Consider the following 22,673-nt stretch of genomic DNA (forward strand, 5'->3'; position numbering starts at 1 on the left):
CGGATTTACCAAGCAACTTCCTAGAAAACTAGAAACCATCCAAGACTTAACAGTCAGACTAATGCTCACCCTTCCACACACAACTCACATCATACCACACCTCAGGGAGCTCTAATGGCTCTGGATACACAAACATGCTCATTTCAAACTCCTCACACACATTGCATGAACTATACAACTTAGGCCCTACCTACCTGAACAGTCACATCTCCTTCCACCACACACCGCTGTGCCGCAGGATTCCTAATCACACATATTCCACAAAACCAGATCTGGAGGAAGGGTATACTCTTATATTGCTCTTAAAGCATGGAACGGCCTTGTACCCCACATCAGAGCCTCCTCCTATCTTCTTGAATTCCTCAAAAAGCTGATGACCTGGCTTTTCGATAAACCAACCTACCTGAGTCAGGGCTAGCCACACACTCAGCATCAGAATTCCTGTGCGTGTGATAGTGCACTTTACAAAAACATATAACATAGGGTGACCAGGCGTCCCAGATTTGCCCGGACAGTCCGGGATTTTCACCAGCTGTCCCGGCTGATTTCAGGAAATTAAGCTCATGTCCCGGTTTTCAGAGAGGGTCGACTGAAAACAGTGGGAGGTATCTTTTTATGTTTTGCAAAGCAGGGATAGTAAGCTGCTGCTATAAGAAAGCAATTTAATTAACAGGCATGCTACTGCCTTTTATAAAAAATGGCATTTTATGTATGTTCTTACTGCCTCTTCTGTAATTCTCTACTAAGGAGCACTGTCATTCTGTGCGCTGGGTTGCAGTTAAATTGTAGTCCTTCTATTTTTGAGAAATGTCGCAGTTTTGGCTTTTAAATTCTGGTCACCCTAATATAACATAACAGCACTGCATATAAGTAGGGTTGCCACCCGCCCAGTTTTCTACCGGTACCACCAGTATTTTAATGTACTGCCGGTACAAAAATAACCAAAATCACGAAAAACTGGCATTTTTAGCGCTTATTTGTACATACTTAAAACAACAAATATAATTAGAATACACTTTTAAATGTTTTCTAGACCTACTATAACGATCCCTGACTAATACTATCAATAAAGACGGAAAAGTCATCATGTTGCAAATGAATACGTTCGATTGTATTTATAGTTCTAATTAGCATCGTGTCTTTGCACACACTAAACCTACAACAAATGGCTGGTATTTCTCTTTTGGAAAGGTGGCAACCCTACTTATAAGTGGAGAGAAGGTGGAGAGAATTAGACCATGCTTGAATTCTATGTCAGGACCGGAGGCTCCGATTATGCTTCTCATTTCTTTGCTTTATTAGAATAGCAGCCAATAAAAAAAACATCTTTTTTATTCCAAAACTACAAATCTCATGAATCTCATGTACCACAGTACCATAGAGACTATCACTATATAGAGTCTAGCTGAGGCAAAAACCTCCTCTTTCTTTGCTGCTCCGCAGCCAGTTAAGTGCCTCTCCCTTAATACTTTTGTTATGACTGTGGTGTATGGGTCTTGGGGGCACTGCTTACGTTGATTGCCTTTTTATGTCTATATATTTAATTTATATTGCGCTGGAGCCGCGTTGCCAAAGCGGTTTGCCTGCTTGCTAGCGTTCGCTCGCATTGCTTCAATTTATGGTTTAGTCACTGGCGCTCCTTTGCGGTAGGGCTTCGCGCTATCTGCTTACCGGCGAGTCGTTTGCGTGTGCAGCAACCTTGGGAGCGCTTCGGCCTCCCCGGCTGGGCGCTCAGCGCCCGTAGCCTTGTCTGAGTGGAGCGGGAGTGTATGGGGGCCTTTCACGGGTGGCCGTTACCGCGCATGCGCGGCAGCCATTTTCCGACTGCATTTGATCTGAGTTTTCGTTTCAGAGCGGGAAACGCTCATTATTCAAAATAAAAAGCCCCTATTTTTGCCCCATTGACGCCCGACGCTTGTTTTTGGCTGAGGGCTGAATAATAATTGCATAGGCTCTGCCTAGAGAGGTTGGCAGGCCCTCCCTCCACTATTTAACATCGTTTTTTGAGGCTTGATTGCCTGGCCTGCCTGGGGTTGTTCTTCTCCCCCTTATTTGCTCCTGCCTTCGCACCATCGTTGTGCTATAAAGGTGACAGCTGCTGCTTACACCATGGCTGATTATTCATACGAGGAAGAGTATTTTGATTCAGAGCCTTCGGGTTCGTTTGAGCAAGACCTCGTTGAGGCCCTAGATGCTGGAGTGCAGCATTCAGTAAGCTCAGCGCTTGTGAGGCCGATTGCACCCCTTAAGCGGCATCTTAATAATTACGCGCTGCAGCAGGGTTGGCTCCCAGCCGCAAATACCCACCCCAAACCAACGGGTAAGAAGAATATTAATCCTCACTCAGAGGATTTTGCTCGGCTATCCAGGGCCCTAGCGAATGACCACGCTTATTTGGCGCAAACTGAGTCTTCCCATGAAGACAAGGGGGATTCCTCGTCTGACGGCGATTCCGATCAGGAAGAATTCGCTCAACTTGCTAAAAAGACAAGGAAGGAACATCATGTGGAGCCCACTCGACCACCTAAACATCTGACCTTCGACCCGACGGATATCATCCATCCCAATTCTACGGCATGGATGCCCTTGCAAGAAGTGGCGGACTATCTCCAGTCGAATCTCCGACGCCCTTTCGACAAGGACGTTAGGGCGCGCCTTATGTCTGAGTGCCCGAGACCTGACCTGGCAGCTCGCGTGGCAGAGACCCCAGAGGTGGACCCGACCATGCTGACCTATCTTAAAAAAATACTCTAAGGACCCGAAGAAGGGCATTGACCGCTCCTGGCGGTCATGCCAAGATAAACTTCTGGATCTTTCAGGGCCTTTGGCCAAAACCCTCGAGATGGGTCTCCAGGCAAAGGAGTCCGAGTCTCCAGTGGATCCCGACGACCTCATTGGTTGGGCGCAGCGTGCCGTGTGCCTGTTGGGCAATGCCAACTGAGCCATGTCTAGCGAAAGGAGGAGGTCTATCCTCCTGAAGCTAGACCCTAAAGTTATCTTCCTCGGAAGCAGGTCCAGTAGCCCAGGGTCTCCTTTTCGGGCAACCCTTTCTGAAAGAACTCACCAAATTTGTGGCTTCTTTCAGCGGCCTGGATAAGGCACAGGAATCGCTACGACGGGCCTTCAGACCAGTTTTCGTCAGGGCTGGACGAAATCGAGGGCGGTTGTTCAGTCGAGGTCATTCCCAAGGCGCCCCGCGTGGTCAGCAGCACCACAGAGGAGGATATCAGGATAACTCTTCCGGAAACTCTAATTTCTACCCCTCCAGACGAGCGCGGAACCGCTTCCGCAGAGGCACATTCGGTGGCAACCAGAGAAACCACCAAGATTCCGGATTAGCAGGTGAGACTTATCCTTTGTTCAGAGGTGAAGTTGGGGGGTTGCATTCAGTATTTCCTGCAAGCTTGGCAAACGCTCTCACAGGATCCCTGGATCCTGGAAACGGTACAGGGTTACAAATTGGAAATGTACAACACCCCCATCCAGCATGCCCCTCCCCCTCCCATCCCAACTCGATCAGAGTTTTATCTCGGACGAAATACAATCCCTCTTACAGAAGGGGGCAATTGTCGAGTCTCAATTCCATCCTCGAGGTTTTCTCAGCAATGTGTTCCTCCTTGTCGAGAAGAAAGGGGGCGGGTCCAGGTTGGTTCTGAACCTCAAAGAATTCAATGGCCCAGGATCGTTTACCGCCATTTCAAAAAGGAAGGCATCCACCTACTGCGCGACCTGTTGCAGGAAGGCGATTGGATGGTCCAGCTGGACCTGAAGGACGCCTACTGTCTGTGCCCATTTACGCCCCTCATCGCCATTTTCTTCAGTTCCTCTGGCGGGGCATCTATTACGAGTACGCGGTTCTTCCCTTCGGACTTTCGTCAGCACCATGGTGCTTCATGAAACTCCTTCGGCCAGTGATGGAGTCATTGCGCTCGCGCGGGGTGAGGCTGATCGTTTATCTGGACGACGTCATTATCATGGCACAATGTCCGCGTTCAGTGATGACGCATCTGGAATGGTCCATTCACCTGCTTCAAACCCTGGGTTTCATTGTGAACTCTCAGAAGTCCGTTCTGGTGCCCACGCAGTCTATAGAGTTTCTGGGCTTTCAAGTGGACTCTCGCAGCTGTCATCTCCTGCTGCCCGCATTTAAGATCAGAACGATCAAGAAAGAATTGAGATCGATAGTGAGCAGGCAGACTGTGTCCTTCAGATCCATAGCCCGGGTGGTGGGCTTGTTGGCCTCCTCGATTCAGGCCATTTTTCCAGGCCCTCTTCACTACCGTGCTCTCCAACGCTTAAAGATTCAACATCTCCACAAAGGCCTCAGTTATGCCGAACAGGTTCCTCTTTCAGAGGAAGCGAGGTTGGAAATGTTGCGGTGGCTCGACCACATGGAGTCATGGAAGGGCAGAGCCATTTTCGGGTCCAAACCGGTGGTAGTGATCGAATCGGACGCCAGTCGCTGGGGCTAGGGAGCCCGCTGCGGTCCAATCTCGACGGGGGGACGTTGGTCTCCGGAGGAGCTTTCCCTGCATATCAATTGCCTAGAGTTGTTGGCGGGATTGTTCGCAATTCGCAGCCTCTCCCCGCAGAAGACGAATTGTTGCATTCTTCTAAGAATGGACCATATATCGGCGGTCCGGTACGTGAACAAACTTGGGGGTACACGATCTCGCATCCTGGCGGAAATTGCCAAGGATTTTTGGCATTATTGCCTTCAGTACAATCTGTCAGTAGTGGCAGAGTACCTCCCGGGCCGGAAGAACGAAGTGGCCGATTGGCATTCCCGTTACCTACGGTACTGCAGCGATTGGCGATTACACCCTCGAGTCTTCCAAATGCTGAACCTCTTATGGGAACCTTGCCAGTTGGACATGTTCGCGTCACGGCTGAACAAGCAACTTCCGGATTTTTACAGCTGGCGCCCGGATCCGGAGGCTCTGGCCTCTGATGCGTTTCTTCAGACCTGGCCACCAGTCCTTTGTTATGCCTCCCCGCCATTTGTCATGATATCCAGGGTCCTGGCTCAGGCCAGACGCCAACAGACGGAGATGGTGTTGGTTACACCGTTGTGGAGAGCCCAAGCTTGGTTCCCGATAGCCCTGGAAATGTCATGTGCTATACCAATTCTCCTCCCCCAGAGCTGTAACCTGTTTCTGGACCCTCTCAAGGCCCCTCATCCATTAGTGGACACAGGTCAGCTACCTCTTGTAGCGTGGCGAGTTTCAGGGACAGATGGCAGGTCCCAGGTCTTTCGACAGACGCTTCCGCTTTTGTCAAGCAAGCATGGTCAGATAATACCCATAAGCGGTATTCATCAGCATGGAACAAGTGGTGTAGCTGGTGTGTTCAATGGGACGTCGATCACACTACAGCTAATGTCTCTTTGGTCATGAATTTCCTGGCTTCTTTGGCATCATCGGGTTTTGTGTATAGGACAGTAAACAATTTCAGGTCTGCTATTTCGGCTGGGCATGCCCCGTTAGAAGGCAAGCCGGTGGAAGAACTCCCTCTGGTGTGTAAATTACTTAGGAGCATTCGGATGGTCAGGCCTCCGTGTCCAAAGTACTCCTTTTGTGGGACGTTACGGTGGTGCTTCGCTTTTGGATTCTTGGCCACCTAACGACCACCTGTCACGGAAACAGCTTTCAGCCAAACTGGTGATGTTATTATGTCTGGTCTCTTGCAAGAGAGTTTCTGATATTCGAGCTTTGGAATTCGCAGGTCGTCGGTTTTCCCCAGAAGGGGTGACTTTTACTATTTCCAGACATACCAAAAGCAATTCCACTTCAGTGTCTGACCCGGCTTTTCCGGATATTCCTAATCTATTTGTGGTACAATGTGTCAAAGCGTACGAGGTGAGTACAGCTAATTTCCGTTCTGACATGCAAGGTCAACTGTTTATTGCATTGCAGAAACCCTTTTGCCCAGTGTCTTCAGCTACTTTGGCGAGGTGGGTGCGTTGGCTCATGAATGAAGCAGGCATTGATGTGTGTCAGTTCGGTGCTGATTCTGTTCGTGGCGCAATGGCATCTAAGTCTTTTTCCTTAGGTGTAAGCCTATCCGACATCATGAATACTGTGGATTGGTCAAATGAATCTACTTTTAAATCGTTCTATTACAAACCTATAGTAGATGTTGCATCAGTGGTGGTGGCTAAGCTTTAAACAAGCATAATCAGAGCCTCCGGTCCTGACATAGAATAAAAAATTTGCGAACATTCGTGACAAGAATTTTCAATTCTATTAAGGACAACGGAGGCGAGGATTATTCCACCCAGAATGTATGTGGTTACATGACTGTATATGTAAATCAATTTACTATGGCATTTTGACTGCATTATATTTGCTTCCCTCTTTTCTCTCCCCCCCCCCCCCCCCTTTTTGTGGAAACATTTGAGCTTGGAACATGATTTGGGGATTACCGTTATTACGGAACTTTATCTTTGTTTCAGATTCCAGTGGCAAGTGAGAAGTGCCTTCTATTCAGGATATCGTTGAGCATGGTTTTTCCCTTCACGATGTGAAGCTCGTTCGCCTGCGTTGGACGTCAGGAATTCGTTCTTCAGAGCCGAAGTTCGCCTGTTCGTTCTCGGATATTTGGTTTACACTGACAGTTGTTCGCGATCTCAGTTCAAGACGGAGTAGTTTTGTTTAAAATATTGGACTTAACAGCTAACAGTCACGCAAAGAAAGAGGAGGTGTTTGCCTCAGCTAGACTCTATATAGTGATAGTCTCTATGGTACTGTGGTACATGAGATTCATGGGATTTGTAGTTTTGGAATAAAAAATATGTTTTTTTTATTGGCTGCTATTCAAATAAAGCAAAGAAATGAGAAGCAAAATCCTCACCTCCGTTGTCCTCAATAGAATTGAAAATTCTTGTCACAAATTTTTTATTGTTTCCTGTGGACATGATGTGAGGCAATAACCCTAATTTTACATCAAGGCCCGGAGGCCAATATTATGCATATCCCTTGTATTGCTCCCCAGACAGCAGCAACAAATAGGGGGAGGCGAAGCAACATTTTGCCATACACCCTGTACAGCTTGTGCGTATGCGTTGTCAGTTTAAATAATGTATACGTCAGCCACGCGTTTTTGCTTCCACGGAATCTGGGTTTAGCTAAAAATAAAAAACGAAGTACCAGATTCACAAACACGAGGTTAACTCGACACAGTATGCAGACTACGACCGAGCTTCAGTCACCTTGCAATAAGGCAGCATACCACGGTGGCCAGTTTTCTTGTTCTCAGACAGCATCGCTGTCGTACGTCGTCTAGCCTGACTCTGACATGGCTGACACAACAGACGAGTTACACATATACATGCGCAGCATTGGAATTGCCACTTTCAGGAGTAGTGATGACGTCTAGGACAGCGCCCCCTTTCTTACTGCCTTACTCTGCCATTAATCTCCTCCATTCTTGCAGGTCCGCTCTCAGGCCACACCATTTTTCCCCAAGAGGGGCGGGGGAGGCCTACCACACCTCCAAGACGTCACAGACCACGTCCCCACGCGTTTGGTCGTGAACATGGTTCGACAAAGACCGCCCACCGCGCACACCTCCTCTGGCGTCAGAGGCCACGCCTCTCCCGATTGACGTTTTAGTTGATGCTGGAAAGAGCCGGTTCCGCACTGAGGGAAAACGGCAAGAAGAGGTAGCGGAAACCCAAAGAAGCGAGGATCGAGCATCCAGAGGAGACTAAGGAGGAGCACGAGCGGCTAGCTGAAGGAGCTAAGAGGAACCATGAGCCAGCGGGATACCTTGCTGCACCTGTTCGCTGGAGGGTGAGGATGACCCCCTGTCCCCACAAACACTGCTGCCCAGACCATTCCCAGTCCACCACGCGCCAAAACGGTGCCACCTCGTTGGTACCTACTACCCTAAGGATCATGCCTCTAAAGACTTCGGTCCTCCGCTCCTAATAATAGTGGCTTCTCTTCAGTGTCTGTCTCCCCAAGCTCGCCTCTTCCCCCTCACGAACCTGCCCCCACCCCGCACGAGCCTACCCACCAGCGCACAATTCTACGTTGCCCCCCCCCCCCCACCCCAGGGTCTGCGGCCTCCAAGTCTGCCCCCTTCCCCCGCCTCACCATCCGTGAGTCTGCCTTACCTATCTTACCGCCCGTGAATCTGCCTCGACTCGACCCTGTGAAACTGTCCCTGTGAATCAGTCTTCCCCCCCCCCCCCTATACCGCCCGTGAGCCTGCCCTTCGTCCCAAATCCATTACCCACCTCCGTTCCCCAAAACTGAATCTGTCACTGTTAGATGCAAGGCTCATGTTTTAACGCTTTTAACTTTATCCTAATTGAAGTATACAATGCCTTTTTGATTGCTGTCTCTCGTAATTTAGAGCCGATTAGATAACTATTTTGGCAAGCCCAGTTTCAACCCGGGTGTGCGGAAATAAGCAATTTGCATCTGTAAATTCTCATGCCGGATTAGCAAAATCAGAATTTCTATTGAATATGTACAATTTAGCAGTATGTGCTAACGGCTAGAGCAGTCGACTTTGAAGCGGGGAAACCGGGTTCGAGTCCCGGCAGGGACGCTAAACATCCTGTGGTTATGGCTGGGTCTGCCTGCAAGATGTGGTGTGTACCCTCAATCACCCCCGTTTACTGGCATAGCATTTACAGCGTATCCATATACATGCCTTTCATTCACTAAAGTACTTAAGAACATCTAAACTCTTGGTAGGCTGTATTGAACTAACTTGAGATCTTCTGTGAATCTCATTAAAGAAAGGAAGTTGATCTAAACTCAAGAATAATTCTAAGGGAATAATTTTGTGAATCAGGCTGCTAGGTTCATTAAACGGTGCCAGATTGTGGATTTTTTTTATTGTAAATGTTGGAGGCAAAACACAGTTTTCTTCGATAGAATTTTGTCAGACCCCATCAGTCGCTCTCCGGGTTTGTTGGCTGTTGCTGGAACTTATGAACCCTGAGTTGTTTGGTAGCTAGTAACTTCATATTTCGAGATGTGGATGGAAATCTAAATGGATAAAAAACAGTTTCTCAAGATTAACCAGTTGGAGTGTTGAAGCAAGTAGTATGGGTGAGTCCTGAGTTTGATTTCTTGTTTAGTTCTTGCGAAAGACTTTAAAAAGACAATCCTTCCTCAGGAATGTGGACATCACCATTCATCCCATATAGCGAATGCTTTACTTTTTCATGGTTGCAACTGCGCTGTGTTTGTGTTTTCTTTCCATATGCAGCATAACCTGTTCACCACTTACAATGCAAACTTCAGTTTCTGACTCCTTTTAATCAAGCAATTAATTAGTAGTATGCTCTATAGATGTAATGGACGGTAGAGTTTAACTTATCCAATGTAGTTTGTTAAGCAAAGGACCCTACTCCCAGCGGCCAGGTTAGACCAAGGTTGTTACTTTAATATGGGGTCTTGTGGCCTAACTATTACCAAGCACTTACACTAGAAAAAAGCCAGCCACTTGGGTTTTGCCAGTGCTTGTTTTTCTTCTTTTGTATGTCTCATGCAGTTGTACTGTACAGCATGAGTGGAAAAACTCACAAGGCAAACCTTCAAGTTTCTTTCTTTGTGCCAGCGTGAGGAGTTCCTTCTATGAATAATAGAACGTGTCCTGAAATAAATGGGCTAATTAAAGTCAAGTAAATTATGCGCGTGAGCAGGAAGTAAGTGTGTTTCCTTACTTGCTTAAAAGCTGCATACCTTGATGGCATTGTAAGTCCTGGATTTCTGCCCCCACCACTCTCATCCCGAAAAGGCAAAGAGAAGGGCAGCCTACTGATATTCAGACCGAAGACATGGAGGCTGCACAGAGATCACAGAACACGCATGCAAACCACTGACCTGCATCCCTAATTAACCCCAGGCATGTCCCGAAGTAACCTTCTCTTCTCACTCCTGGTTTTACTTTCTCCTTCCTCTCCAGTCTGTTCCCATTTTTTTTTTTTTTTTTTTTTTTAAACTAGCATTCGCATCATGCCTCGATCTGACCTCGCACCATTTTTAGCCTTTGTTTAATCCTGTTCCTGTAATTCTGGCATTATCTTCCATCTGGTTGCTGATCCGCTGCATTAACCTCACCTGGCACTCTTGGTGCACAGCCTGTATTATCTTCATTGGCGGCATCAGCCTGTATTCTCTTCATTGGCTGCATCAACCTGGGGACACTGACGATGACGTTACGTTTGCTGTTGGTGTTAGTTTGTCTCACTCACTTCTCATTCTAATTCTAGGTTTTTGCTTTGTTTTTACTTCAGGCTCTACTAAGCTTTTAGTTGTGTATGAAGAGAAGAGGTAAACTGGGCTGTAGGGGAAATGGGGGTAGGTTCAGTGGCCTCAGCATAACTGGTCTTTTGAGAAAATCTGATTGGCTAGTCCTCCTCTAGGATTAATTTTCCGGAGCGAAGCAGGCTGGGCCTGTCTACCAGGTGTTTACTTATTTACCCTTGGTATTTGTTATCAAGTTCCAGCACACACATTTACCATCAGATCACACTGGGACCTTCTTGTGTCTCCTTATTAGAAAATCTGGTTTCAGGGGCAGTCCAAAACTCTGTACTAGAGGCCAAGGCCTTTTGATGACTTCCGAGTATCAGGCTCTGATAAAACCAAGGAGGCCATCGAGGCGGGATTAGATTGGGGCTGCTCTAAGATGTGATCTGCACCCAGTGAGTGACATATCCCCAATGGAGGAAAGAGTTGGTGTGCATTTCAGCCATGCTCCCCAGTGGAATCTACGTGTTAAATGGCCCTTCGCACGTCACAAGGCATGTTCCCGCTGGGACCCAACGCCTTGTGCTGCAAAGGTAATTATGGAAGGGATCCGGTTTCAAGACCGTTCAAACAATTTGAGATCCAGCTGTGCTGTTCCAGTGTCAGTTGGATTTTAGGAAATGGCATATGCGTGAGGTGATCCTACCCCAGCCGGCCCTGCCTGTCCGTGTTTCTATATAGGCCTCTTTGCTCTTCACAACCATAAACAGCACAGTGCTGAGGCCCGCTCCGTTCAGGTTGTACTCGCTAACTAATTCCATAGGATCCAGATATTGGGTATTGATCAGCTGCAGGTCTTCATTTTAACAATCTGTATTTATGTAATAGTAGCCTCCAGCAGATGAAACGAGTCGGAATATAAAGCACCACTTACCGGGAAAGATCCGGCATAGGTGTGTCTTTTTACACCGATTTCCAAGAAGTAAAATAAAATGACTCCTGCCGGCGACTTGTACGACCTTGATAGCTGGTTTCTAGAAGGGTTTTGACACTGCTCCGGCCGATTACAAGACGCAGGCTGTCCCTCCAGGTATGGACGCCGCTTCTCACCTGTTTCAGGTGGACGGGGGCAGAGGAGGTTGGTACAAACGTGGCTCCGTAGATTACAAGACGTTGGCAGCTTCCGCCAGGTGTGAACGCCGCATCTCGCCTGTTTCAGCCGCGTAGGGTGGTGCAAGATGTGACCGGAATTTGCTTCCCTCTCGGTGTTTGCATCAGACACGAAACCCTGCACAAGGAAGTGATTTCCCCGCCCCGTCAGTAAATAGTATTTCCCCGAACAGCTGCACACGTATTGGGAAAACTCCCCCGGTTGCTAGACTGTTTTCCGGCGACTTTCTCAAAAGTAAAGGGCTTCTCACGCCACTCAGCCGTCCTTGCTATGACATTGAGCCGGTATGTTGTCCACACTATCTCGAAGGACACAATTGAACCACCTGTTTCTGTTGTGTGACGGGATGTTTTCACGTAAATCACGTGACTATTTATATGCAACTATACATTTTTACTAAATTGGGTTAATTGAAATGTATAACCTTTTGAGTTTCTTACAGTTTCAATATAGGTTTAGTTGCCGTTGACGCAGCAGGCGCAGTGCACCGGGTGTACTGTCCCGAGGGCACCCTGATGTTTGCTGTATTTTGCTACCTCAGCAGCAATCAAAGGGGCCTTTTTCCTTGCAGGCACCAGGACCACTGGCATCCTTGCTACGCTGCTGTACAAAAGTAGCCAAGGTGATCCAAGTGTGGAAAGACTCGGACTTTAAATAAACGTATAGAGGTTCCATATTACTTCCCACTGGTATGCGTTGGTGAGGGCGCAGGGCCTGCCCACGATAGAGTAGGCGGGGAGGTGGAGTCTGGGATAAGCGGGTAAGGGGCAGGGTCGGATTGGGATCACAATTTGGCCCACTTTCGCGGGCATGGCTTTTCATTGAACACACAAGGAATGTAAGTGGGAGGATATTGTTCTTGGGAAGGACACAGGGTCAGGGTGACAATGTCCTACAAGCTGAGCAACTGAAAAATAGCGAGGCCCCTTTTTATTACAAAATTATTCCCCAGCCCATGAGCGCAGGAACGCCTGAAAACCAGCGAGGCCCCTTTCTCTTAAAAAAAATATATATTCTCCAGCGCAGGAGCACCTGAAAAACAGAGGCCCCAGCTATTTGTAAATCTCAATGGCCTGGCAGGAGAGGGGATAAAGCAAAAAAATACAGCTGCTGGGCCATATGGGAAGAGGGGGGGGGTGTAAGGTGAAGATGGTGCCATTTCCCAACATTACCTGGCCCCCTCAGCGAGACCCATTCTTCCTCGCCCACTATTCCTTGAATGAGTGTGGGTGAGGTGTTAATGAAAACACTGTTTCAGGGCTGTGTGGGCCCAGGGGGGGGGGGGGGGCAAGGTGCAGATGGCTCAATGGCCTGAGCAACACCTGGACCCCTGGGAGGCCGATTCTGGCACACAATCACCCTTCCCCAGCCCCCCATCAGGGTGACTGCTTGGCAGGGGGTGAAGGAGAGACCACAGCTGATAATCTATGAAGGGCTGCACAGCGAGGCTGCTTTCCTCTCCCTGTCCGGTGCTCTCTGTGGACTGGGAAAGGGGGTGGAAAACGGCCCACAGAGGGCACTGAGACACCGGCCCTTCGGCCAATGCCCGAGTGCCCGCATTACCAATCCGTCCCCACTTGAACTCCACGGGGCAAGGGGAGGTGGCATTTCGGTGGAGTTTCGAATGACCCAAAGGACTTGTAACATAAGGTGGAACAGGGTGCAATGGCAAAGGGCATGTGGAGAGGTCGTGAAGAAAAGTGATTGTTCGAGCAGAGATGACCAAGTTAGAGCGAGAACCGTTTTCAAGGAGTTGGTGAAGGACTTCTGCAGTGGGCTGAGTAGGCTGAAAATGGGGAAGGTGGCAGGTGCGCTTCAAGGCTTTTGGAAAAGAGTAGCTGATATCTGGTGTAAATTAGAGGGACTATTTTTTAAATGTACTTTGTTTTTAGCAAAGAATGCCATCTGCAACGTTAACGGGATGGGCGTATTTAGAGGGATGGCACACTTATCATACACTAGCAGTGAGTCTAGTGGTTTAATGTGGGTGTAGGATGGAGTGCAGAGAGACACCCACGTTGACTTGAGCCTGTGGATCTTTTTCGTAGAAGAGGCTGTAGTGTTGAGCTGGGAAAGAGATATTCCATTACAATTTGGGATTGAAACGTTGCTCTGTAACCACCAACAAAAAAAGGTAAAAACTGCAATTGAGCAGCACACTCTTTTTCTCTCCCCCCCCCCCCCCCCCCCACCCCCCCCGTTCTAGTGGGGAGCGGTACATATTTATAAAACTCTTTGGAGAGTAGTCTGTAATATCACTAAGCTGTTGCGCACCTGCCTGTTGGTCTCTCATGTGGTTACCGCGTTGTTTTGGTTGTTTACCTATCATAAATAACACTTCCCTATGTTCACTAATAACAGCAACACCAAGCACCAGCAATATTGGTAGTCGATTTAAGCAATGCCAGACATATCCTGTACCTGCCATACTCAGCTGTTGCAGTGCCAAAAGCCTCACTTGGCGCTCTGCTTGGGAGTCGAGTGCCTTTTATTCTTTTACCCCGTTTTAGATTTTCAATAGACTGCCTGCTAGACCTGTACGGCCCTTAGAGCAGCAGTGAGTGCCCAGTGCAATTCAGGTTCTGGTACCCTTCAGGACTTATGTGCTTAAAGTCCATTGGCTGTGATGGTCCTTTTCTAGATGTGGAGGGTCAGAGCAAACACATGCTCGGGTTTCCTGTCTGCGAAGCCAGCAGTCACAAGCAGCTCTGAGATGGTAATCGCAGCGGTGGCTCATGCAAAGTCATGCTGACACGGCTGGTTACTCTAGCTTTTTCCACAGTTGTCTCTCCCCAGCCCTCCTCCATGGTGTTGCTTCTGATCCAGAGTGGCTGCAGCTCCTCCCCTGAAGAGGTAGATGGGACTTGCTGATCTTAATGATTACAAGGCTGCATTTAAATAAAAAAACATTACATAACAAAGGCTGGGGCTGGTTTCTAGCCATGTTTGTAGGCCACCTGCACTTGGAGGCAAACACCCTAGCCTAAATCATGAACCGAAACCTTTTATACAAGTAATCAATGTGTTGGAGGCACACTGCTTTTTTTTTTTTTTTTTTTTTTTGTTTTTTTTCAACTAAAGGAGAAACTACAAAGGGGACATAGTTTTTGAGACTACAATCTCCCTACTCAAACAGGCCTTGTTAGAATCTCCGTAACCACATTCTTGGAGTTAAATGACTGTGTTTGACAACTTTCTTTCTTAATTTTTTTTTTTTTTTTTTTTTTTTTTTTAGTACAATGTTATTCTATAACCACAATTACAACAAATGTTTAGGTTTTTACTCTGAAATATGTTAAGAAGATTATAAAGAAACGCATGGTCTGTGTTCCGTGGCCTACATTGGCATTTGTCTGGTTCTGTTTGTACTCTGCCTCTTCCATAGATTGTAATGGTCCCATGCTAATGCATACGAGTTCAGAACCATAGACTGCTTTAGTTTTTGAGTCAAGCCTAATAAGCATCGCATGCACTGTTTGTTGTAAGGTGTATTTTGGCTTACCAAAAAACAAAGAGGCTTAGTCTGCCCATTTTCCACCATTGGTTGGCTCTGTCACTCATTTGCTTTCTTCTTATTGGTGTTCCAGCTTGTCAATATAGTCTTTCTCTCATGGTGCATTATCTCTTTACAATCTGTTTGGCTTGCATTACTGCTTCCACCACTTGCTTTTCAAGTAACACTTTTCTCTATTGTGTTAAGCACTCCATCAGAGGGAGTGTTTTCAAACTGTCTCCTTAGTGCAGAAGGAGAAATGTACACAAAATATTTCTCTGTTCCCTGACCGCTTCTCCCGGCCCCTTCCTTCTTGCACTCACCTGTATGCTTCTCACCATTTCCCCTCCCATCCACGCCCATTTAGTTGCTTGCCCTTCCCCCTCGTGTTGCATTCGCGCCCCCCTGCAGCTTTCCTTGTTGCTGTTACATCGCCTCCTGTTTTGCATCAGCCTTTCACCTCACCATCCGCCTCCATGTTGCCTCTGCTCTCTCCTGCCCGGCTGCTAAAACAAGCTTTTGTGCATTTTATTTTATTTTTAGTTACTAATCCAACTTCGATTGGTAACTAAAAAGAAAAACATGCCTTTGTCATTTTAAAGGCATGTGTGACATGTGCTCCTACAAAATGAGGCCAAAAAGGCGAGACATATAGGCTTTGCCAATGCTTGTTAATGCAGAATTTCCCAGAGGTTTCAGCAGCACACTGCAACATAAAATCTCTGCATTTTCCCAGATCTATGCGTGTAATAGCTCACCTAATCACAGTTTTTGCTTTGCATTCTGATACCTATAGTCCCGTTTTCCCATTCTAAAATCAGGACTACAAGTCACAGAATGCAAATCCTGTATGTCCCAATCTTCCAGTTCCCCTCTCGCTACACCCCAGCGTTACCGTAGCCCCCCGTGTACATTACACATACTCTTGGCTCTCTTGTAACCTTGGCAGACGTTTGCTAATTTTGTAGTCTGTAGATGGTATAATCCCAAAAGTACCCTCTGGTGTGGGGGGGAGGTGGTCTCTAGTTCCCTCTTCCTTTATCTTGTACTGTTCACGTATCCAACACAATTCTCCCTAAGCAAAGATTTATCTTGCCTGTCTGGGACATTGTGGTAGCGTTAGTTTTCTTACTTGTGACCATTCACTGTCTGCCTCTTTTCCTATTCGGACATTGAACACTCGCCACTCAAGCAGAGAGAATCCTGATTTTTTTTTTTTTGTTCCTATCCACGTGTATCCCTTCCTTTCATCGTTTGCCCGTGTCTCACACTACAGACTGGTTATTTCAGGAACTACTGTACTTTCTTGGCCATGAGTCACACATTCTGTGTGTGGTTGTGCCACTTTGGAAGGCTGATGTAAAGTTGCATCATATCTGGCAAGCTTTGAGCTCCGACAGCTGCTTCTAAACAAGCCACTTAACTTCCACGCAACAGTCCATATTAGACCTGATGACTCCCACATTCCCAGATGCACCTTGGTCAATTCTGTCCTCAGCAGGATTTAAGCTGCTCTAGAAAGTGATGGCAACACAAAAGCAGTGATTAGAGTCTGGCTTCTCCAGCAGTCTGAGTAATCAAACAAGTTTGTGAATAGAGCAGTGCTGTGTTAAAGGGTGGTGGGGTGGGTAGGTTGGATGGGGCACGGGGTGAATGTGTAGAAAGACTGTTTCAAAACTGAGAGAACGAGTGTGATCCGAAGGTTAGGCTGCTGGTTCTTTTTAACTGTATGGTACCAAGATGGCTGTTTGGGCTCTTGACACCCTACATCTGTTGGTCCATCTACCAGGAAGTCACAAGCTGCTATGGATCTTGGTTCTTTGACTGTGTATGCTAGCATACCTGCTTGGTTCTGGATCAAGATAGAATCATGTGTGGTAGGAACCAGCTGCTTGGGCCCAGAGTTACCTGGCTATATGGTGCCTTAACTTGGAGTGACTTATCCCAGGCAGTGCTACATCTGTTTGCTACATCAACGGGGGAGGAGCAACAGCGTGGGCCTGTGGTTCCAGTAGACCGCTTGGGCTCTTGATAATCTTTGTCTCAAAGGTGGCATGTCTGTCAGACTGATTTTTATGGTCTAGGGTTACTTCTGTCTGTAAGATAGGATTCCTGAGAAAGAAATGCCAGTTTTGCCATGAATTCCAAGTATTTATATGTCCGAGAAGGGTAAGTCTGGTTGGGCTGTAGATAGCCCTTGTCTGTATGCTACGATGACTTGCAGGGAGCAGATGGTTTTGCCCGAGGTGCCATGTGTTTGTACTATAGCATGATTGCGAGGAGGTGGCCTGCTGGGCCTTGGGATCCCTTTATCTGCGCGGTAGGATTTCTATGAGGGAAGGCTGGTTTGGCTCTGGGTACCACAAGTCTGTACAGTAGGATGCCTGGAAGCGGGTGGGTGATTTGGCACTGGGTGCTATGTGTCTGTACAGTCTGATTCCTGTGACGGGAGGCATATTTGTCACTGGGTCTTTGCGGTAGGATGTCTGGGAATTTTCATCTGGTTGGGTTCCAGATTCCCTGTGTTTGTACAGGAGCAGGTCTACAAGGGAATGACTAGTTTCCCCTAAATTTCCTAGTGTTGGCTGATCTCGGGGCCCTCTATTTCCTGCAGATATGCAAAAAAAATGACAAAGGTCATTAAGGCAGGTGCATCATGCATGTGTCTTCAAGGATATTCGTCCTCTATTGTTGCCTATGCCTCTTTACCCACTATGATTGAAGAGGGGCCCATGTAGGCTTCCAGACTAAGCATGCCTACTTTTTGCAATAGTTAGCATTGGATGGTCCGAACAATGCCAACCCCACGATTTCCTGGCAGAGGAGCGCAACCTCCACTATAGGTCCGTTATTGCAATGCAACTTCCGACTACTGGCTGATCAGAGCAGTGATTGGCTGTTTATTACTGCTCTGAGAAGTAGTGCTTCTCTGTTACTGGTTGGTCAGAGCGGTGTTCCCCATGTCTGGCTCTTATTTTGTTCATCAAATTCTTCATTTCTGTCAGTTTAGATTATAAAAGCACATGTATTTAAAAACATAGACAAAATTAATTGCAAAAATACAAAAGCAGTATAAAATGCTATATGCAAAACAAATTACAACTATTTTTTTTATGGAGAACAAAAGCAGTTATCATCGGATGGACTCACGCACCATATTCCCACTAAATTCACTGGGGTATTCGAGGGCACATCAAATTTCAGTCGTCTTCCTAATCGATAATTCTAATCCTAAGCATTCTAATCATAAGCCAAGGTGATGGCTGAGCGTTGGGAAAACTAAGTAAATGCTTCCTTGACCAAAGATACTTGGACCTTTTGGAAAATTGTCAACAATAATTCCTCACCTAAGTCTGCACTGAATTGTAATATGCCCAGAGGCATCGGTAACACGCTTCAGTAGAATATATTGTTCCGCCGTTTAGTGGTGCAGTCGGATGGATCGTGACCCACTGCAATTAATCTCATTTTCTCTGAAAGAGGTAATTACAGCTATTGTGATGAGTCCATCTAATAACGCGCCTGGCCCCGATGGCATCCCATTGGACCGTTACAATGTCTGGGCACCTCTCTTAACTCATGCCTGGGTGGTTGGCTTTCCAAATTCCTGTAAATCAAGGTTTATTGAACAGGTGTTCAAAAAGGGGAACCAGCAGGAGCCATCCTGTTAACGTCCTATCTCCATTTTAGACCTAGTTTAAGTTAGTGGGTCGAATCATCTTGGAGAGACTGGTAACCTGGCTTTCAGGCAATAACATCCTGTCCGTGTAACAGTACGGCTTTCGCTCTGGGTTTAGGGCGATAACACAATGTCTCAAACTGCATCTCTTGATTCGATGGTATAAATTGGACAAACGCAGTTCCATTCATCATGTTTTTATGGACCTATCAAGCATGTTTGTAGATCAAAGCTTTGGGCTCTGACTTCTATGGGGGTCGAGGAGGGGTTGGTGTCATTTTTACGGAGTACTGCATTTCGATCTTTCAGCCTCTAAAATTTGTGGATAAGCTAATGTACTGACCCCTTCAGGCTAACAAGCGGAGTTCACCAACGCTGTATCTTGGCCTCTAGTATTAATGTACAATAGAATAAACACTGCCCTTCTGTAAGTAGGGATGGATCTACCAGTTGTGAAGAAACAGTCCGTTGCCTGCGCTCCACTACACCGATGATTCAGTCTTGCTAGCCAGAACCCCTAACTGACTTAAGACCCTTGGAGCTTGGTTTGTGAGGTTCTTTTCTTTTTTAAGGAGAACTTGAATTTAGAGAACTATAGGTCCATAAACTATTATTTTAGCCTGTGGCTGAAAAACATGAAAACCCATACTGTGCTGGGAAAGCGCCTGGAGACAGTTACTTTACCTACCCCCCCCCCCCCCCCCCCCCCCTCCAAATTTGGGCGTAACATTTGAGAAAAAATATACCTGGGCTGCTTGTTTGTGGAGCAGGAATCTTGTTTTTCATGGGCAGTTGGCTCTATTTTTTGTTTTTCCTCCTGGTTTGAGAATAAGCCCATTTGGCCGCTTGTGGAGATTTATAAAATATTGTATTCGTGTTCTCAAATGGTGCAGGGGCTACTGAAATGTTAAAGATTTGCAGACTGAAGAAAGCAGGGTGCTTAGAATGATCCTGGGGGTTCCAGTAAGCAGACCCCATTTTATCGTGCACGGTAAACTAGGTCCGGATTATATAGAGGAGCATATTAAACTGGCACCTTTTGGTTTTATGGGACTCTACTTGGACTAATGGCCAGGCCACTCTTAACGGGGACATTATTGAGGATTGCCTGTCGTGTGCTCTAGGCCCCTCAATACCTTGGCTCAAATATATACAGTCCAAGTTTTTAAAATTGGGTTGGCCCTTTCTCTTCCTAAATCCGAAGACCCTTAGAACGGAAGCTATAGTTTGGGTCACAAATACTTTTTGGGTGAGTAGGGTACAGAACAGAGAACGTTCGGAGTCTGCAAAGTACTCCTTTTAAAGAGAGAACGCACTAATTCAAACCAGCCCTGGGCTGAAGCCAGATTTGGAATGGGTTAGTCACCCCAAGGAAAGGATGTTACTCACGAGGTTTCGACTGGGATCAATTAGATGGAAACTTTTCGTCCTCCTAGGTCAGTACGATGTAGCTAGCATATGCAAATCACATTGGTAGTGTCGTCCCAGGAGGGGAAGGTGGTGGGGAGGGATGGCGGACCCGGTGCCCCTCTGTAAATATTCTAAACAGGCACTGCCTATGATGTTGTGTGTTTGTGTGTGTTTTGTTTTTCTTCCAATTTCATTCCCTTGAATAACATTACAGGCAGTTGCATCCCATCATTTCAGAGCACATGTTGCGTCTCCATTGCATTACATGTGACAACTATGACATTACGACCGTCTCAGTAAGAGTTCTGGTTAAGGCTGTTTAACCGGCATAATTCCAAAAGTAAAACCTTTTCAAATCAACAAACCTGTGCAGTGACCGCTCCTCAGTTGGTGATTGCCAGTTGTAGCAATAACATAGTGCAACCTTTCCTGTGCATATCCAGGGAAGCACCCAGGGCGAGCGATAAGACTATCGAGGCAACTAAGCATGACTTGATAAGGCAACATAGTGCCTGCATAGCAATTACTGGGGTTCGTAGCATAGGTCCAATAAAGATATACGCAGTGGCAACAGTACCACAAAACAGCTGATATGGTCGCACAGGTACCTTAAGCAGGTGTAAGTGCTAGGAGGAAATCTGACGTCTCAAGTGTTCCAGGAGCACTCCACAGTGAGCAAAACCATAGCGACACTAGTCAGCCAGACACTGGCAATGTATATGTAAATCCGTCAGTAATGTTTCCCAGTCCACTGCATAGGATATTTGTGAATCCCATAAGCCTCTTCTCGCCTACACGGCCTATGATCATGTTTACATTTCACTTACTCTTGCATTCTCTAATAGTGTTTTATTTTTCCTGAATAGTGTGTAGTGTGAAAAGAGTAGCTTCTGTGTAGCTGTGAGAGTTCAGATTATGTATGGGAAACTTGGACATAATTGACAATTATAGAGTTCAGGCCTGATTATATTGTGACTTTTTTTGTATGTATTTTTTTTTATTTCCCCCCCCCCCCCCCCCCCCCCCCCGAGTACCTGTTACTGGATCATAAAGGGTTCAGAACCCATGTTCATGTAATCCTTGGCCTCTGCAGAGCGCACAGACCAATGGTCGGGTGTGCTAATTGTGATTGTGTGTGAAGGAGGTACAGAGCTGTCAAAATATTGACAGTGTGAAGGTCGAAGAAAACGCATGGGTGCAATGTGTGTAGGGGGTGGTGAAATGGAGAGGCAAAGAAGTTTGTGCGGGAGAAAGGAAAAAGAGGGTGCTGAAGTGTGAAGAGGTGAGGTGTGAGATATACATTTTGAGCGCTTCAGAAGAGATGGATAAAAAGAGCATACATGTCTAACAGTCTGCAGAAGAGGGGTGCGAAGAGCATGGGAGTGACACACTCTGAAGACCCTGCCCCTTCTACAGACCATGCCCCTTCTACAGACCACAATCCTGTTTAATTCAGCCTGCTTAAAATGTTAAGTGTGTGTAAATATATCTATATCGCAAGCTTTCTGATCACCCATTGTAGGGGGGTCCCGACTGTTCTACGTAGCCCTTGTGTGATTCACCTCCACCCTCTCAAAAAAGAATCACATCTAGAGACACCACTGCACATGGACTAGTTCCTCTGTGTCGTTGAGCTGGGTCCGGTGTTCTCTCTGGAGTAATCTTCAGTCTCTCTAGTAGGCCTAATATTTAAATGACAAACTGGAGACCTTCGTTCGAATCTAGGCTTTGCACCTTGATGAAAATATAAAATGCAGTTGTGAGCCGGCCAATTGGCCCACGTGCTTCAGATAGTATGTGGTTAAAAAAAACTGCAATCTTTCTACATACGGTTCAGTACGGAATGCTGTCCCAGTGACATGATTGTAATGTGCACGGCAGATGGATTAAAACCAAGCAAGATATATGTAATTTAAATATTAACTTCTGATAAATACAGAGCCCAACAGCTAAAGTCCCGGAGCCCCAGCCTCCAACTGCCACAACAGTCTGAGTTCCAGAACCTGAACTCTGGAACAGCAAAACCTTTGACGCAGCTGGAGACAATAAACAAGAAACCTAAAAATAACTTTAGATGGATCAAGCCAATAATAACCTTCAGGTTTAAAGTGCCACATCAATTTTTGCAAATAATAAGAAGGAAAGTCTGGGGGGTTCCCAAGTTTAGGTGGAGAGCAGCTTCTGTGTGTGTGGCACTCAAAGCCTGAGTAGGTATGGTCTTGACTTTTACTGGGTGCCTCCTTGGGTCTGGTCAAAACTATGGCTCTCAGATGAGATTTAACTAGAGTGAAACACATCTCTGGGGTTGCGTTTATTCCATCCTGGTTGGTTTTGATGGTTTTTATCAATCCAAAGCTGTAAAACTGTGCTTGGATTGGTAAAAGGCTTTTGTCACTGTTCAGCTCAGTATGGAGGCACTATGCTAATCCTAAACCTAAAGACGGTGCTGTAAAAATAGAAAGAGGCTTTATCACTCTCTTGCTCGGTGTGGATGGCACTGTGCTAATCATATGCTTAAACACTCTGCTGGAGAAACGGGCATTTGAGCTGAGCGTAGTGGTGTTGTGGGGCGGGGTGTAATGTATAGTAAGAATGAGCATCTCCTTTCCCTAACCAAGAACAGCAAAGCTTACCACACAGAATTTAGTTAATACCCTTGCTTATGTTAGATAATCTTGTAGCATTCTTTGTGTTTTTTTCTTTTGA

General features: G+C 46.6%; 1 protein-coding gene across 1 annotated transcript in view; it reads left to right on the top strand.

Moving 5' to 3' along the window:
- The first annotated feature begins 7,561 nt into the window (after positions 1-7,561).
- SLC25A33 (solute carrier family 25 member 33) overlaps positions 7,562-22,673 on the top strand; it is a 70,640-nt gene continuing 55,528 nt past the window's right edge. Inside the window, exon 1 of the mRNA XM_085609764.1 lies at positions 7,562-7,793. Within this exon, the coding sequence (XP_085465890.1) occupies positions 7,753-7,793 (41 nt within the window). The 5' untranslated portion in view covers positions 7,562-7,752. The remainder of the gene's footprint in view (positions 7,794-22,673) is intronic.

This window comes from Triturus cristatus, chromosome 1_2, assembly GCF_964204655.1.
Source record: "Triturus cristatus chromosome 1_2, aTriCri1.1, whole genome shotgun sequence".
Classification (NCBI taxonomy): domain Eukaryota; kingdom Metazoa; phylum Chordata; class Amphibia; order Caudata; family Salamandridae; genus Triturus; species Triturus cristatus.